This window comes from Heteronotia binoei, chromosome 1, assembly GCF_032191835.1.
Source record: "Heteronotia binoei isolate CCM8104 ecotype False Entrance Well chromosome 1, APGP_CSIRO_Hbin_v1, whole genome shotgun sequence".
In the NCBI taxonomy this organism is placed as follows: Eukaryota; Metazoa; Chordata; class Lepidosauria; order Squamata; family Gekkonidae; genus Heteronotia; species Heteronotia binoei.
The window spans coordinates 17,814,192-17,831,928 of record NC_083223.1 but is presented as its reverse complement, the minus strand read 5'-3'; the positions used below and the strand labels follow the sequence as shown (position 1 = coordinate 17,831,928).

Sequence of the window (17,737 nt, the reverse complement as noted above, 5' to 3'; positions counted from 1 at the left end):
AATTCACTGCCACAGGAGGTGGTGGCGGCTACATGCATAGCCAGCTTCAAGAGGGGATTGGATAAGCATATGGAGCAGAGGTCCATCAGTGGCTATTAGCCACAGCTTATCGGAACTCTCCGTCTGGGGCAGTGCTGCTCTGTATTCTGGGTGCTTGGAGGGCTTCTAATGTCTTGGCCCCACTGGTGGACCTCCTGATGGCACTTGTATTTTTTGGCCACTGTGTGACACAGAGTGTTGGACTGGATGGGCCACTGGCCTGATCCAACATGGCTTCTCTTATGTTCTTATGTCTGAATAGCAATAAAAGGTAATAAGGGGTCTGGCCTGTTAATTGCTGTTGCTGCAAAGTCTAGGTAAAACAAAAGGGCATGGTATTTTCTAGGGATGTTCTTGTTCACCTATGCATGCATACGAAAGCTGACATTCCGAATAAAACTTCGTTGGTCTTAAAGGTGCAACTTGGCTCCTACTTTGTTCTACGGCTTCACACCAACACAGCTGCCCACCTGGATCTATTCTGGCTTATGGTGACTCTTATGAATTCGTGTTCCCTAAAATGTCCTATCATTAACAGCCTTGCTCAGGTCTGATAAACTGAGGGCTGCGGCTTCCTCGATTGAGTCCATCTGTCTTATGCCGGGTCTTCCTCTTTTTCGGCTGCCTTCACCTTTTCCTAGAATGGTTGCCTTTTTCAGTGACCCTTGCCTCTTCGTAATGTGACCCAGCCTCAGTTTGATGGTTTTAGCTTCTATCTTGCTGCTGGCGGGGGTGGGATCCTGGACCCGTTCTGGGAGTCGCAGTGACATCACTCCGAAGGAATGTCATCGCGTCTCTGATATCGCACTCAACGGTCTAGGTTTTGGGCAAGAACTCTATGGTTTTTCGTTACAAAACCACAGAGTTTGCCCAAAGCCCAGCGTGTCGTTGCGCAATGTTGCCAACAGGATGATGTCACTTCCAAGTGATGTCACCGTATCAGTGACATCACACAATGATGTCCCTGTTTGGGGGTGAGGCTTCCAATCAGCTGAGGGGGGGGTGGAGGATTGGTGCCTTGGAGACCGGGGGTTCCCCTGGCAAGACCGGGGGTCTGGCAACTCTAGCTTCTAGAGGGAGTTCCGACTTCATTTGATCTAGAACCCACAGACTTGTCTTTTTGGTGGTCCACAGTATTTGTAAAGCTCTCCTCCACCACCGCATTTCAAATGAATCCATTTTCTTCCTGTCGGCTTTGTTCGTCATCTAACTTTCACACCCATACGTAGTCATGGGGAATACTGTGGTTTGAATTATCTTGCTCTTGGTGGTCTGCTGGAATGGCCTTGGGTCAGCCATAGCTCTGGCAGGAGTTGTCCTTGAAAGGGCAGCTGCTGCGAGAGCCCTTTTAGCCCCACCTACCTCACAGGGTGTCTGTTGTGGGGGGAGAAGATTTAGGAGATTGTAGGCCGCTCTGAGCCTCTGATACAGAGAGAAGGGCGGGGTATAAATCTGCAGTCGTCTTCTTCGACACGTCCTTGCCAACGCTCCCTCTAAGCTGTGGAGCCTGGTGAGCAAAAATTCAACTTTGTGAGCTCCCGGCATTAAAGTTGTGAGCGAGCAATTTTGCTACAGCATCAATTAGTTTGCTCTGGGGCCATCCTTCTTGAGCTAAGACAACAATGTGTGGAGGCTAAAAAAACTGTGAGTGAGCTCACACAAACTCAGCTTAGAGGGAACGCTGCTACACTTAAGAAACTTTTCTATCTTCTTCGTGGTTGCATCTAGAACCAGACAATTCGCAGCATTTTATATTCAATTATGCACAGTGTTGGATGTATTCCTTGCTGTGGCAGTTTCATTGACACGGAGATCATATTGTACAGGGGTGGCCAAACCTGCTTCAACTGAGAGCCACAAAGAATAAATGCCAGATGTCTGAGAGCCAAAAGACATGAACGCCAGAGGTCTGAGAGCCTCAAGGCATTAACGTCAGATGTCTAAGAGCTGCAAGACATGAATGCTAGGTGTTTGAGAGCTGCAAGACAGGGAAGAAGAGAGGGAGAGAAGAAGGAAAGCAAATAGATGGGGGAGGGAGAGGTAGAAAGAAAGCAACTTTAACTTTAAATGCATTTTCCAAGCTGCCAGTTGGTTTGTCTTGAACAAATGATTTCAAGGGACAAATGCCTTCTCCAGGCGGGCCAACTGGGCAGTGGGGGCGTCAAGAGCCACATAGTATGTGTGAAAGAGCCACATGTGGCTCCCAAGCCACAGTTTGGCCACCCCTGGTATTGTAGCATACACAGGCCGAGTGCCTTTGATTAGCTATATTTCGCCTTTGTGTCTTCAGCAGCTGGCTTAAGAGGGTGATTCCTCCTCCTCGCAGATCTATATGAAGGGTGGTTTATTTATATTGTTGGAAAGAAAAGCAACTTTGCTGACGAAAACCAGAGAAGTCTTGTAAATCTTACTGCTCCAGATTACCGGTGCAGCACATCTTTCGTGTCGGGAGTTCCAGGCGCTTTAGAAGCCACTGTAAACATTCTAACACACTGTGCAACTTGCAGCCTTAAAACATCTGCAGATGTTACGGATGTTGGCCCAGGGCTGTGCACGCTGTCGAGTGTTGCCGTCAAGAACGTAGCAGATTTTGTCAGCTGTGTTGAGACTAGCACCGAAAGCTTTGCAGGGCCTCCGCAGTCTCCTTAGAGACGTCTTGTCAGGTTCGCTCATGAGCTGCTTAACGGGATGAAATGATGCCTGGGATAATATGCCCAGCTCATAATTGAAGTTCTCATGTGATTTATGTAATCTGTGTTCAGTGAGACCTCCAAGTATTAGTCTTCTGGGTCATAAGGCACGCATCGCTATAATGTTTTGCACCATCAACGGCAGTATTTCTCTTTGCACTGATCATTACTTTTAAATCATATGAACATATGAAGTTGCCTTCTGCTGAATCAGACCCTGGGTCCATCAAAGTCAGTATTGTCTACTCAGACTGGCAGCGGCTCGCCAGGGTCTCAAGCTGAGGTTTTTCACACCTATTTCCCTGGACCCTTTTTTAGTGGAGATGCCAGGGATCGAACCTGGGGCCTTCTGCTTCCCAACAGATGCTCTGCGACTGAGCCATCCCTCCCCAAGTTAACTACTTGCTCTGATAGGAGCACGGGCACGGTTGAATTTATTTGCCTGCTAGTTTGTTCTGTGTTACCTTGCCAATTTCTCAGGTATTTCTGCATTCACCTTGCTCTGGATTTGTGTTTTTCATTAACTATCCTATATAGTCTGGACCTGGATAGGTCAGGCTAGCCTAGCCAGTATTCAGATGGAAAGTCACCAAAAAATGCAAAGGTTGCTACCAGCGTCCCCTCTAAGCTGAGTTAAGCCGTTTTCCCACTGAGCTTACCTCGGAGCGACGTCCCTCTTCACCGCACAGCGTCTGCGCGGATTTCCCACCAACTGCTCCGAGGCTGCTCCGAGGAACCAGGAAGTTCCCGACCTTTTGCGTCACAAATGGAAACCGCTAAAAACCAGTTTACGTTTGCGACGCAAAAGCCGCGACTCTACTTGGTTACTCGGAGCAGCCTCGGAGCAGTTGGTGGGAAATCCACGCAGATGCTGCGTGGTGAAGAGGGACGTCGTTCCGAGGTAAGCTCAGTGGGAAAACGGCCTTAGTGTGAGCCACCTCACAGATTTTTCGCCTTCAGCTCACACATTTTTGTCTTAGCTCAGGAAAAATGGCCCCAGAGCACCATAATTTATGCAATAGCTCACTTCATGCCAGTAATTCACAAAGTAGGATTTCTCCTCACAAGACTCTGCAATTTAGAGGGAACATTGGTTGCCACGCAGAGGCAGGAAATGGCAAACTGCGCCTGAACTTTCATTGCCTTGAAAACCCCCTGGCTTTTTTTGAGCAGAAATGCACAGGAACGCAGCTCTCACTGGCTTGGTGTCAGGGTGTGTGGCCTAACATGCAAATGAACGCATGCTGGGCGTTTTCCTACAAAAAAGCCCTGCGTGAAACAATGGTGATGTTGGGGGTGTGGCCTAATATGCAAATGAGTTCCTGCTGGCCTTTTTCCTCCAAAAAAAGTTCTGGAAAACCCTATGGGTTTGCTATAAGTCAGCTATGACTTGATGGCAAAAAAAAAAAAAAAAAGCTATATACAACAAGAACTTGGGTAGAATGCCTTCTGAGATACTAAAAATGCAGTAAAGAGTCCAGTATCACCTTTAAGACCTTTAAGATGTTTCTTGAAAGCTTATGCTACAGTAAAATGTGTTTGTCTTCAAGATGCTACTGGACTCTATTATTTTGCAGCAACAGCCTAACACAACTAACACCTCTGGATCTATAAAAATGCAGTATCTTTCTCATGCTCTTGAATTCTTTTGATACTAGTATCAGAATTTTCAGTATGTGCCTCCGTACTTTTGTACAGAACTCCTGTTAAGGTACTTATAAGCAAAGGTAATGTCACTGTCCTCTGTATGATCTCTCCGTTATGTGTCTATATCCTTTAAAAAAAATCATTTGTGATAATATATTGGCAGCCATTTTTCCAAAGTTACTCAGTCTTTTCTTCTCATAGATAACAATTAACTTGTTCCCCATATAGTCTCCCCACTTCTACTGCAAGGATCAGTAATCTTTGGTAAAAAAATGTTCTGTCCTTTGCACGTTCACTGGTTACAATTAGACCACAGTATTTTTTTAAAAAGCAGCTCACATTAGGGTTGCCAAGTCCAATTCAAGAAATATCTGGGGACTTTGGGGGTGGAGCCAGGAGACATTGGGGCGGAGCCATGAACAAGGGTGTGACAAGCATAACTGAACTCCAAGGGAGTTCTGGCCATCACATTTAAAGGGACAGCAGACCTTTTTAAATGTCTTCCTTCCATAGGTAATAATGAAGGATAGGGGCACCTTCTTTTGGGGCTCATAGAATTGGACCCCCTGGTCCAATCGTTTTGAAACATGGGGGGTATTTTGGGGAGAGGCACTAGATACTATACTGAAATTTTGGTGCCTCTACCTCAAAAAACAACTCCCCCAGAGCCCCTGAAACCTCCAGATTAATTCCCCATTATACCCTATGAGAATCGATCTCCACATAGAGAATAATGAAGTGCTCAGCAGACGTTTCCCTCCCTCTCCCCCCCCCCCAATTTCTGGCAACTCTGAAGCGAGGGATTGGCCTCTCTACTCACGAGTTGCTGCCAACTTCTTCAAAGTAACACAGACACACCATTCCAAGACGAAGCCTTTCAATCGGAGACTGAAGCCTCCGGAGCTGGAAACGCACATGGCTCTTTGGGGGTGGGGCTTCCCCCCCGCCGACCAGCTGACTGGGGGCGGGAAGTAGCTTGGGAAAACAGAAGAACCCCCGCTGGGACCTGGGGATTGGCAAGCCTAGCTCACATACCTTTACCAAAGCGCCTTGTTTCACTTTGTCTGGGCTGTTTTATACATCAACCGATTTCGCACTCACTTTACACTGCTCTCATGTTTGTCTTCTCAGCGCAGCATCCTTCCAATTTCCCACTATCTGTGCTGGGGCTGCAGCAAACATCGCAGTATTCACGCAGCAAATGTAAACTGGTTTTTAGTGGTTTCCGTTTGCTGCGCGAAAACTGCTATGTTTGCTGCAGCCCCAGTGCAGATAGTGGGTAATCGGAAGGACTCTGCACTGAGAAGACGAATGTGAGAGTGGCGAAGGTGAGAGCGAAATCGGTCATTATTTAGGCCTATTATGCATGGTTGTTTTGCCTTGCTTTCGCGCATGTCTGTTGGATTTTCTTTTTCGTTCTGCATTGTTTTCTCTCCCTTTAGTGCTCGGGTTGTTTTCCATTAACTCTTTTTCCGGGCTTTCTGTTTTTTTAAAAAATTAAAATGAATTTTATATTTTTCTGAAAGTGCTTTTGTGCCACTTTCCCTCCTTGCTTCATTTCCAAGCTGAAGGTAATTCAACAACACACAAAAATTCCCTTGGATTCCTCCCTGCCCTTTCCCCACCCCTCATGGGCCATAGCCATGCCCCCATCCAGGTTATTCCATCCACTCTGTACCTTCAGCCATTCGTTGGTGTGTCCCTCATTGTTGTCCTCTTTTTTTTTTTTTTTACAAACGGCATGAGTCTAGCAATGTGAGACTATCACTAGTCTCAGATCACTGTAAAAAACCAGAAATTGCTCCTGGCTGGGCTGGCCTCAGGAGGCAGCATACAGTGATCCCAGCTGGGCTGCATGCACAGCTTACTGCAGAGAATCGAAACAGTCAAGCCTTTTTGGTTGCAGCTGCAGAATTAATACACTGGAGAAAAGGGAAGGTGTGTACGGCAGGTGCAGAATATGATGTCAAACCCAAAGGCAATTGGTCCCCTTTCTTGAATGCGACGACTTGGCAACAGTAATCCATGCTACGGTCACCTCGAGACTGGATTACTGTAATGCTCTCTACATGGGGCTGCCCTTGTCCCAAATCCGGCGACTCCATCCAGTGCAGAATGCTGCAGCCAGGCTGCTTATGGAAGTTCCTTTATGGGAACACATTCAGCTGTGCTGAAAGTGCTGCACTGGCTACTGATAATGTACTGGATTCGCTTCAGGGTACTGGTTATTACCTTTAAAGCCATATATGGCCAGGGTCCTGCATACCTTAGGGACAGCCTTTCCCTGCACATGCCCAGCGAGCACTTCGGTCTGGGTCTCAAAACCTGTTGACAGTTCCCAGCAACAGAGAAGCAAAGCTCAAAACAACGAGAGCCAGGGCCTTTTCCGTTGCTGCCCCTAGCTGGTGGAATGAGTTGCCGGAGGAGGTTAGGGCTCTGCAAGAGCTCTTACAGTTCCACAGGGCCTGCAAAATGGCACTCTTCAGCCAGGCATTTACACGAATGGTAACATCTGCAGCAATGGAACTGGCCTATAAGAACACCACCAATGGCCTACTTCCCTGTGCTATGGCGATCCTGAGACCTCTGAGTATAGCTAACCACCAGAATTTAAATCGCTGCCTGAAATGATGATAGTAGCACATGCGATTGTTTTAAATTATCAAAGAATTCAGGTTTTCATGGCTGGTAACATCATTAGGGTTTGTAGAATCTTTCGGGCTCAAGTGCCGTGTTCTACTGGAGAAAGTTTTTCTTCCAGACGTTTTGTTCCAGATTTTCTCAGCGGCTGAGAACGAAACGTCTGGAAGAAAAACTTTCTCCAGTAGAACATGGCACTTGAGCCCGAAAGATTCTACAAACCCTAATGTTTTAAATTGTTTTTATGTTTTATGTTTTTACTGTTGTTTATTGTATCGGTCACACGAATGTGTTTGTGTCGACCCTTGGTTTGTGAGCCGCCCTGAGCCTGCCTTTGGTGGGGAGGGCGGGATATAAAATAAATAAATAAAAGGCTTGATTGCTTGGATTCTTTGCTGTAAGCTGTGCGTGCATAATAGGCTTTAGGCTCTGTGCTTCAACAGAAGGGGGATTTCCTTTCCTAAAATTCATACTTCGTGCCTAATAACAATATTGCTCTCTGCTGCGGGCAGGCCGGTAACAAAAAAAAAAATTGCTTGTTGGAATGTTTGCTGCCCACAAAGAATTTCATGTGTCGCAAGCGGAATAGTTTCACAAGATGTTGACTGTTGATTTCACCCGCTTCTCACTATCTGTAATAAAACGACTGCTCTGAAGTAAGTAGAGGGGGCAAACGTGTACAACCCGGCTGATCTCCTTGAATATTAGCATGGATAACGTGAATAGTTGACTCTGTGAACTCTTCACCGAGTAGGCATGGAATTAAATAATCTGTATACTTTGCCCATTCCAAGTCTGCTTATACTGTTGATTTAGGGTTTGCCGTTCCCAATCAGTGTTGCACCGTTTGTGTCCTGGTGACATGCCAAGATATTCCGAACACAGAGACTCGTTTTTGTCCATTCATTTTGACAAATGCGCTTCCAATACCGGGTCACCGCCACCTAAAACAAACAACAGCCGGATGAAAATATACGTCTGTGTGTAGCTTTCCCCAAGAACGTTGACTAGTGCACAAAACCATTTCACTGTATCTAGCAGTAAACTTGGGTGGCTCGTGTCAGTCGTGAAAGAATGCCGGAAAATATGAGTGTAAATTGACATGTCTGAAGCCCCCGAGCATCTTAATGAGTCTTTAGAAAGCTCTAACAGCAAAGTCTCCCCTTCTACAGTTTTACAAAACTATTTACATTTTTCAGGGCTTTTTTTGTAGCAGGAACTCCTTTGCATGTTAGGCCACACATGCCTGATATAGCCAATCCTCCTGGAGCTTACAGTAGGCCCTGTGCTAAGAGCCTTGTAAACTCTTGGAGCATTGGCTACATCAGGGATCTGTGGCCTAATATGCAAAGGAGTCCCTGTTACAAAAAAAAAGCCCTGCATTTTTTTCATACCATTCTTCACCACAGGTCAACAAAAGATCACTGCATCCCTGCGTCACAATATGGACTGGTAAAATATAGCAAGAGAAGCAATATTTTTTCAGCTGGCTGAGCAATTATAGCAAGAGTTAGTTGACATACTATATGTTACTGACAGGGCTTTTTTTGTACCAGGAACTCCTTTGTATGTTAAGCCACACACCCCTGCTGTAGCCAATCCTCCAGGAGCTTACAGCAGGCCCTGTACTAAGAGCCCTGTAAGCTCTTGGAGGATTGGCTACATCAGGGGAGTGTGGCCTAATATGCAAAGGAGTCCCTGCTACAAAAAAAGCCCTGGTTATTGATATCATTTGGAACATGTTTTTTAAACATTCCAAACCATTCTGTGCCAATAGGCTTAATGGAAGATCTTTCAATGGCCACAGGATGGAAGACCGGTGATCTGAAGACAAACTCCATTTACGTTTAATTTCCCGCACGGTGCAGGGGAAATTAGTAGCACCCGAAAATGAGTTTCTTTCCCAGCATTTAGAAACAACTGCTGGTGGGAGACCTGGGAAACCCCTAAGTCTTGTTCGATTCCTTCAGAGCTGAAGGTGGATTCTCAGTTCTGGAATTAGACCCTTTCAGAAAGGCATTTGTCTCGGCCTCGAGACAGTTTTATTGGTGCCAAGAGAAGTTCGCAGCATTGTTTGCTGCCTCAGTTCTCAGCAGCTGCTGCCTTCGGAGCCAGACGATGGAGGGTGGGCTATTGAAGGGGGCGGGGGACAACCTTCTGGCCCGGGTATGGATGCCCCGCTTTGGGCTCTCCTGCGGCCTCCTCCCCACCCCCCAATTTATCAACTCACCCTGGCTTATTCCAGGACCCTTCTGAATTCTGCGGGGAGTTGGTAATTTATAAGGGCCATAAACTTCAGTTGGCGAAGTGTTGCCGTGATGAAAAGGTGCAATTAAAAGAACATTCTAATCTCACAGGGCTGTTATGTGAACCGAACGGAGATTCACAAATGGGACTTTAATACTTTGCAGTTAATGCTATTCCGAGCCTGCTCAGCACAGAGACTTTCCGATGCTCTCCAGAAATGAGACCTCTTACCAAGATGCGCTGATGATGCACCTTAAAAAAAACAACAACCAGGATTACGAAAAACCGGTGGCTTTGTTGTCAGTGAATGCAAGAAAGACAATTTGCTGTTGCAGTTTGTACTGGGAGGCAAAGGGGGGTCAGCGATCCCTCCCCCAATAAAATGCAAATGGGGTCCCAAACTATGCTTGCTTTTGCACCCTTTTGTTTTTTGCTGGAGTGTAGATTCACATGAATAAGAAGAGAATGTCTCTTTCCTGGTGGCTGCTTATGGGTGGGCCCATCTGAGACTTGCCAGTGCAACCCCAGGCGTTTTTTGGCTGAGGTTCAGAGTTCAGCATGGATCATTCAGTTGTTAGCGTGCATAATCTTTACTTAAAGTAATCCAGACGGTAGCTTTCGGAGGCGAACTTTTAAAACTTGTTTTGATCTCTGCGCAAGTCAATTCCCTCTGACTTGTCTCCTGTACAAACACCTTCCCCGTTGGTCTCTCTGGAGAACAATCCTGAGAAAGAATCTTTCTTTGGCTGGCGGAGGGGTATGGAGCTGTTCAGATTTTCTGGTGAATGGCAACCAGGAAAAAAACAACATCGTCTTGGTTTCTCTGAGCAACTGGTAACAAAGGCAAGCGGAGAAATAGTATTTTTAGTGGGCTCGAAAGCCACGACCTTTGCCCTCAGATATACAATGGAAGCTAACCTATAGGCTTTTTTTTTCCCGTAGTACAAAATCAAGCCTTTAACTTTTAGAGTGCATCTGCGTGTCATACTTCCGGAACAGGGGCAAGGAATTTGAAACATGTCATCCTATTTAGAAATTGGGGCATCCTGCTTTATAACTTAATTTGTATCTTACAATCATTCAGGCTAACGGCAATCCCATGAACAGTCATTCCAGTCTAAGCGCATGGATTGCATAGGATTGCACTATAAATCAGCTTTGATTTATCTGTTCATAAAATGCATGCATCACACTTGGAGATGTGCACATTTTAAAAACACAGTAAAGATTTTAAGCTCCGATCAGCAGATGGCTCAGGCTAACTGAATGTCATTGGAGCCTGGAATAGAGTTGCCAATCCCCAGGGTGGAGGCAGGGGATCCCCTGGTTTGGAGGCCCTCCCCCCGCTTCAGGGTCATCAGAAAGCAGGGCAGGGGGAGGGAGATGTCTGCTGGGCACGCCATTATTCTCTATGGAGACCATTTCCCATAGGGCATAATGGATGATTGATCTGTGGGTATCTGGGGCTCTGGGGGACTGTTTTTTTTTTTTTTTTTAGTTAGAGGCACCAAAGTTTCAGCACAGTATCCAGTGCCTCTCCTCAGAACACCCTCCAAGTTTCAAAAAGATTGGACCAGAGGGTCCAATTCTATGAGCCCCGAGAGAAGGTGCCCCTATCCTTCATTATTTCCAATGGAGGGAATGCATATAAAAGGTGGGCAGTCCCTTTCAATGTGATGGCCAGAACTCCCTTTGGAGTTCAGTCATGCTTGTCACAACCTTGCTCCTGGCTCCGCCCCCAATATCTCCTGGCTCCACCCCCAAAGTCCTCAGGTGTTTCTTGAATTGGACTTGGCCACCCTATTTTGGAAGCTATGCTGGGAGACCACCAAGGACATCCAGGGTCCCAATGCAGAGGCAGGCAATCACCCCTGAACATCTCTTGCCTTGAGAAACCTTCCAGTCAGCTGCTACTTGATGGCAAAAGCAGAACAAAATTCGAGTCCAGTGGCACCTTTAGGATGGATGAAGCTTTTTTCAAGATACAAGCTTTCGTGGGCATGCACCCTTTTTCTTACACATTTTAGGCAACAGTGTGAGGCAACCATGCAGCACTCTCTTCTTTGGACCTCTGACTTTGTTTGAGGTGATTTTATCCCCCTTTTCTTTCCCTTAAGCCCTGGGGCAAGTCCCCTCCTGAGGAACGTACTGAGCCTGGATTCGAATCCTTGCACACACAGTAGAGCTTGCTGGTAAATGCAACACGTTTTAGCAAACGAGAGTAGAAAATAGTTCAGTTGTATAAACAAGCAAAGTCTGTTCGTGCTATAAAACAACAACTCTACCTTTCTACACACGCTCACATACTTGGAGACATGTAGAGTACAGCAGCTTTAGGCCGGTGCAATGTGAGATCTCTGGCCCGCCCAGTTAGGGTTGCCAGCCCCCTGGTGAAGCCTGGAGATCTCCCACTTTTACAGCTGCTCTCCAGCTGGCAGAGATCAGCTCCCCTGTAGAAAAAATGTAGGGCTGCCAAGCTCCCACCATGGGTGGGGGATGCCCCGCCCAGGAGGGCCCCAACCTGCTGGCAGGGAGCAGGCTGTTTGGGGGAGGGATTCCCACCCCCGAAGAGCCCCATGAGTGCATTCAATCCCCGGCGCAATGACATCACCTGAAAGTGACATCATCACGCTAGGGACATCACGCGGGGCATTCTAGGACTCACACCAAAAATCTATGGCGCCATAGAGTTTTACCATGAGCCGTAGAGCGTTTCTGGTGGGACGTTCTAGGAATTGCGATAAAACTCTATGGTGCCATAGAGTTTTTAGCACAAGTCCTAGAGAGTCCCCGAGCGACATCCCTGGCATGATGTCATCATTTCTGGGTGACATCATTGCACCATGCACGCAAAGCGTGCACAAAGAACAAGTCTCCGACCACAGTGGTGGAGGGACTTGGCAACCCTAAGAAAATGGCTGCTTGAAAGGCTGGACTCTATGGCATTGGACCATGCTAAGGCTCTTTCCCTCCCCGAAACCCACCCTCTCCTGGATCCTTTCCCAAAGTCTCCAGGTATTTTCCAACACAGATCTGGCAACCCTTCACTCCCTTCCTGGTGGTGGAAAAGGGCTATCCTGGTAAGAGGATTCCTTGAGACATGCTGATGTGTGTGCATGTGTAACCCCGATTGCTTTGTCTGATGTCATTTTACACATTTTTTAAACTGAATTATGTGAATTATTGTGTTGTGAGCCGCCCTGAGACACTTCGGTGAGAAGGGCGGGATATAAGTCCATTAAATAAATAAAAAAATAAAAAATACATCGTCTAAATATGATTGAACCCTTTGGTCTTAATCAATATAATGATCTCTCATGTTTCGTGTAAGTTTTTGGGGTATGTGTCTGTAAAATATAAGAGGTCGCCTTTAAACGCTTAATTAATACCAGCTGTGACTTGTCCTTTTAGGGCACCGATTCTCTAGTATGGCCAAGTTGTCAATTGAAAATTCTAATTTGGGCGTTTGAGAGAGGCTGGTCTGAGGACCTTGTCAGGTTGTATTATGTGTTGTCTTTTGTATATTTTATTGTTTAATTTGCACCAGTGTTAAGAGAATGTTTGGCATTTTGGGGGGGGGGGGGAGATTTTACATCTGAGTGAAAAAATATCACCTTGGATTTATAAAATCTTAACGGAATTGCCATTTTCAAGAACAAAGCAAATAAAAAGGATCTCTGATCCCCTAGCAGCGGAGAGAAGGGAACCTGTGCTTTTTTGTTGAAATGTGGGAAATGGCTGGAAACAGCGTAATTTTTAAAATGATGTGCTAATTTGGGGAAAACGTTGTTTCAAATTGTGTGTAACAACATTGTTTCAAATTGTGTGCAATTAATATATTACATCGGTGATGGTTTATAAAGTCATAATATATGATGTAAAATGCTGGAAATTTCAAAAAGATAATAACTTCCATATGTGGTGGATGTGAAGTCTGTAGGTGCAGAAAAGATTACTAACGTAAAATGCCTTCAATGTGTTAATTTTTAAAAATTAGCTTATACTAAACGCCTGCTGCTTTGTGATCACATATGATCAGGTGTTTTTTGAGCAGGAATGAAGTTCTAGCTGGCTTGGCACCAGGGGTGTAGCCTAAAATGAGTCCCTGCTTCTTGAATTAGAATTGTCATAATAAAACCTTACTTCCACCATACTTTTTAAATGACTCTCCTATGTGGCCACAGTGGCATCAGGAAGATTGCCATCTGTTTGCTTTATATGTTTTGGTTCTTTTCCCATTTATTTGTGTGTGTGCGGGGGGGGGGGGGGAGATATTAGAAACTTTGTCAAATCAGAAATCTCACAGGGGATTTAAAAGATGGAGCCCAGAAGCAAGTATTTTGAGGGGTGGGGTGGGCAGTGTTCCCTCTGAGTTAGTGTGAGGTAGCTCACAGATTTTTTTGCCTCCAGCTCACACCTTTTTGTTGTAGCTCAGGAAAAATGGCCCCAGAGCACAATAATTGATGCAGTAGCTCACAACTTTAATGCCAGTAGCTGACAAAGTAGAATTTTTGCTCACAAGACTCTGCAGCCTAGAGGTAACGTTGGCAGTGGGTTAAGAACGAAAGAGCACAATACAATTAGAGGTTCTGGAGCTCCACTCCTGTGAGCTCCTGTCCACATATGTGATTTGTGCTAAACCAACATTACCTGTTGTATTTAACTTTTAAAGCAAGTTAGTATAGTACAGATTGTAATTTAAAGCAAGTTAGTATAGTACAGATTGTAATACATATTGGTTATATATTTATGGTCATAGTTTTTAATGTAACTCAAAATACGACAGGAAATTCTAAGGGGCAAAAGCAGTCCCATCCCTCACCCAACCTACTATGGAAAAATTGCAGTGGAGTCCTAGGGATGCCAGTCTCCAGGTGGAACCTGGGGATCCCCTGGAATTCTGGCTCATCTCCAGGCTAGAGAGATCAGTTCCCCTGGAGAAAAGGAATGCTTTGGAGCAGCCATCCCCAACCTTTTCAGCACCAGGGTCCAGTTTTGTGGAAGACAATTTTTCCATGGACTGGGGGGGGGGGGAGGATGGTTTCGGGATGATACAATTGTGCACTTTATTCTGGTGTGGTGGTTAAGTATGCGGACTCTTATCTGGTTTGATTCCCCACTCCTCCACCTGGAGCTGCTGGAATGGCCTTGGGTCAGCCATAGCTCTGGCAGAGGTTGTCCTTGAAAGGGCAGCTGCTGTGAGAGCTCTCTCAGCCCCACCCACGTCACAGGGTGTCTGTTGTGGGAGAGACAAGTAAAGGAGATTGTGAGCCACTCTTGAGATTCGGAGTGGAGGGCAGGATATAAATCCAATGTATTATATTACTACTACTACTACTACATTGTAATATATAATGAAATAATTATACAACTCACAGCCTGGTTGCTAACAGGCCACGGACTGGGGGACCCCCTGCTTTGGAGGGTTGATTTTGTGGCATTGTACTGCACTGAGGCCCCTACTTTCTCCAAACCCCACCCCCCAACTCCATTCACAAATCTCCAAGAGTTTCCCAACCTGAAACTGGAACCCTACTCCCACCCCACACTGGTGGCTGCGGGAGACTTGGCAGTCCTAGAAAGAACCAGGGCTTTTTCGGAACAGGAATGCACAGGAACGCAGTTCCAGTGGGCTTGGTGTCAGGGAGTGTGACAAAATACCCTACTTGGTGTCAGGGGAAAAACACAAAATACCCTACAGCAGGGGTAGCCAAAGGTAGCTCTCCAGATGTTTTTTTGCCTACAACTTTCATCAGCCCCAGCCATTGGCCATGCTGGCTGGGGCTGATGGGAGTTGTAGGCAAAAAACATCTGGGGAGCTACCATTGGCCATCCCTGCCCTACAGCTTACAACAGCACTACAGATAAGATTAGAATTTCAGTAGCCAATCCATATACAAAAGAACCCCCTCAGGTAAGCCCCTCCATTAGCATGTTACAGCCCAGGAAGCTCCCACAAGATAATGGCTCAGCACTACCCCACCTGCCTGAGGAGATATAAATTACCTGCCTACCAACTTCTTTTCAATTTGACCCAGAGAGAACTCCAGTTTTCTGGGTTACACCTCTGAGGATGCCAGTCACAGTTGCTGGTGAAACGTCAGGTCTCACAATGCCAAGACCACGGCCACGCAGCCCGGAAAATCTACAACAACCAATGGACTCCGGTCGTGAAAGCCTTCGACAACAATAATAAATGGAATATACTATATCAAGAGTTAAATCAAAAGCTTCACAAATCTGTAATGAAAGCTTCCCCTTAACAACCTTAGTGGCTACTGGCTGTACTACGGGAGCTTTTTAGTTTGAAGGAATGGTTGCTGAGGAAAAGGTTGCCGGGTTTTTTTTTTGCCGTTCTGGACAATATGCCTTAGCAGGGAGGAAGTTAGCTTTCTTCCACGACTTGGAAGCTTATAGCTCGCACCAGTTCAAACTGAAACAGAATGCTTTCCTTTCTTTTCAGACGAGTATAAGAGTAAAGTCGCCTGCGAAGATGACAAACTGAGGCTGAGCTGCAAGCGAAGCATGGTGATTGCTGTTTACTCTGCGGTCTTTGGAAGGAAACACGGAGGCAGCCTGGAATGTCCCTACCACAACGTAGGCATCCCTGCAATAGGTAAGACCGAGCGAGGGCACAGATGGTGCTTGCGAGCGAGGACGCAGATGTGCTATTCAAGTACTTGAAGGGCTGTCGTATAGAGGATGGTGCAGAATTGTTTTCTGTGGCCCCAAAAGGTAGGACCAGAACCAGTGGGTTGAAATTAAACCAAAAGAGTTTCTGGCTCAACATTATGAAGAATTTCCCGACGGTTAGAACGGTTCCTCAGTGGGACCAGCTTCCTCGGGAGGTGGTGGGCTCTCCATCCTTGGAGGTTTTTAAACAGAGGCTGGATGGCCATCTGACAGCAATGCGGATCCTGTGAGTTTAGGGGAGGTATTTGTGAATTTCCTGCATTGTGCAGGGAGTTGGACTAGATGACCCTGGAGGTCCCTTCCAACTCTATGATTCTAAGTTCTGTGGGTTCCATTTTGGTATGTATGTGAGTGGCAGCCTGGAGTCCAACATCAAGGGAAAGCCATGTGATGGAGCCCAAGGTTAGCAACCTGCAGAGGCTGGGGAGGGAACTCAGCCTGTAGAACTGGTAACCATACTGCATAACGATTTGAGTGCTGCAGGGCTTTTTGTGTAGCAGGAACTCCTTTGCATATTAGGCCACACACCCCTGATGCAGCCAATCCTCCAAGAGCTTACAGGACTCTTAGTACAGGGCCTACTGTAAGCTCCAAGAGGATTGGCGACATCAGGTGTGTGTGACCTAATATGCAAAAAGAGACAGTTTGGTGTAGTGGTTAAGTGCACGGACTCTTATCTGGGAGAACCAGGTTTGATTCCACACTCCTCCATTTGCACCTGCTGCAATGGCCTTGGGCCAGCCATAGCTATCGCAGGAATTTTCTGTGAAAGGGCAGCCTCTGGGAGAGCTCTCTCAGCCCCACCCAACTCACTGGGTGTCTGTTTTAGGGGAAGAAGATAAAGGAGATTGTGAGCCGCTCTGAGACTCTGATTCAGAGAGGAAGGGCAGGGTATAAATCTGCAATTCTTCTTCACAAACGTGCTGTTTTTAGGACTTTGCCCATGTGCTTCCAACTTCCACAGCACCTGCGCCACCCCGCCACCTTCTGCCGGCCCCATGCAGGCAAAGGCAGAGGGCGGGGAGGCAAACACTTCGGCACTTCCATTTTGGGAAGCCAGAGCGATGGCACCGCAATGCACACCCTCCCTGCCCTCCGTTGTCACCCGCAAGGGCAGCGGTGAGGGTGGCGAGGGAGCGGTAACTTACCATGGCTCTATAAGGTTTTCCAGGCAAGAGATGTCCACAGCTGCTTTGCCATTCTCTGCCTCTGTATAGCAATCCTCAACTTCCTGGGTGGTCTCCCATCCAAGTACGAAAGAGGGCTGATCCTACCTAGCTTCTGAGATCTGATGAGATTAGGTAGGCCACCTGAGGGCAGGAATTTGTGAATATGGTGCAGAGTGGTAAAGGTGCAGTGCTGCAGTCCGAGCTCTCTGCTCACGACCTGATCGGAAACTGGGTTCAGGTAGCTGGCTCCAGGTTGACTCAGCCTTCCATCCTTCCGAGGCCGGTAAAATGAGTCCCCAGCTTGCTGGGGGGAAAGTGTAGAGGACCGGGGAAGGCAATGGCAAACCACCCCGTAAAAAGTCTGCCGTGAAAACGTCATGATGCGACTTCACCCCAGAATCAGAAAGGACTGGTGCTTGCACAGGGTCGACCTTTACCTTTAGCCCAGTTTTGAAAAAGCCAGTTTTCTTTGATATGTGCCATGGCATTCACACAGTCCCTGCCCTGCTGCTGGGAGAGGCATGGGCCGCACACGCCCAAGAGGAGCATTCAGACTGCTTCGGTGCATGAGGGGTGGGAGCATCATGCACCCCTGTCCATACAGACAGCTGG

General features: G+C 46.8%; 1 protein-coding gene across 1 annotated transcript in view; it reads left to right on the top strand.

Moving 5' to 3' along the window:
- Positions 1-17,737, top strand: part of LOC132566393 (protein eva-1 homolog C-like) — a 291,940-nt gene that overhangs the window by 106,489 nt on the left and 167,714 nt on the right. Inside the window, exon 4 of the mRNA XM_060231397.1 lies at positions 15,727-15,879. Coding sequence (XP_060087380.1) covers positions 15,727-15,879 — 153 coding nt within the window. The remainder of the gene's footprint in view (positions 1-15,726; positions 15,880-17,737) is intronic.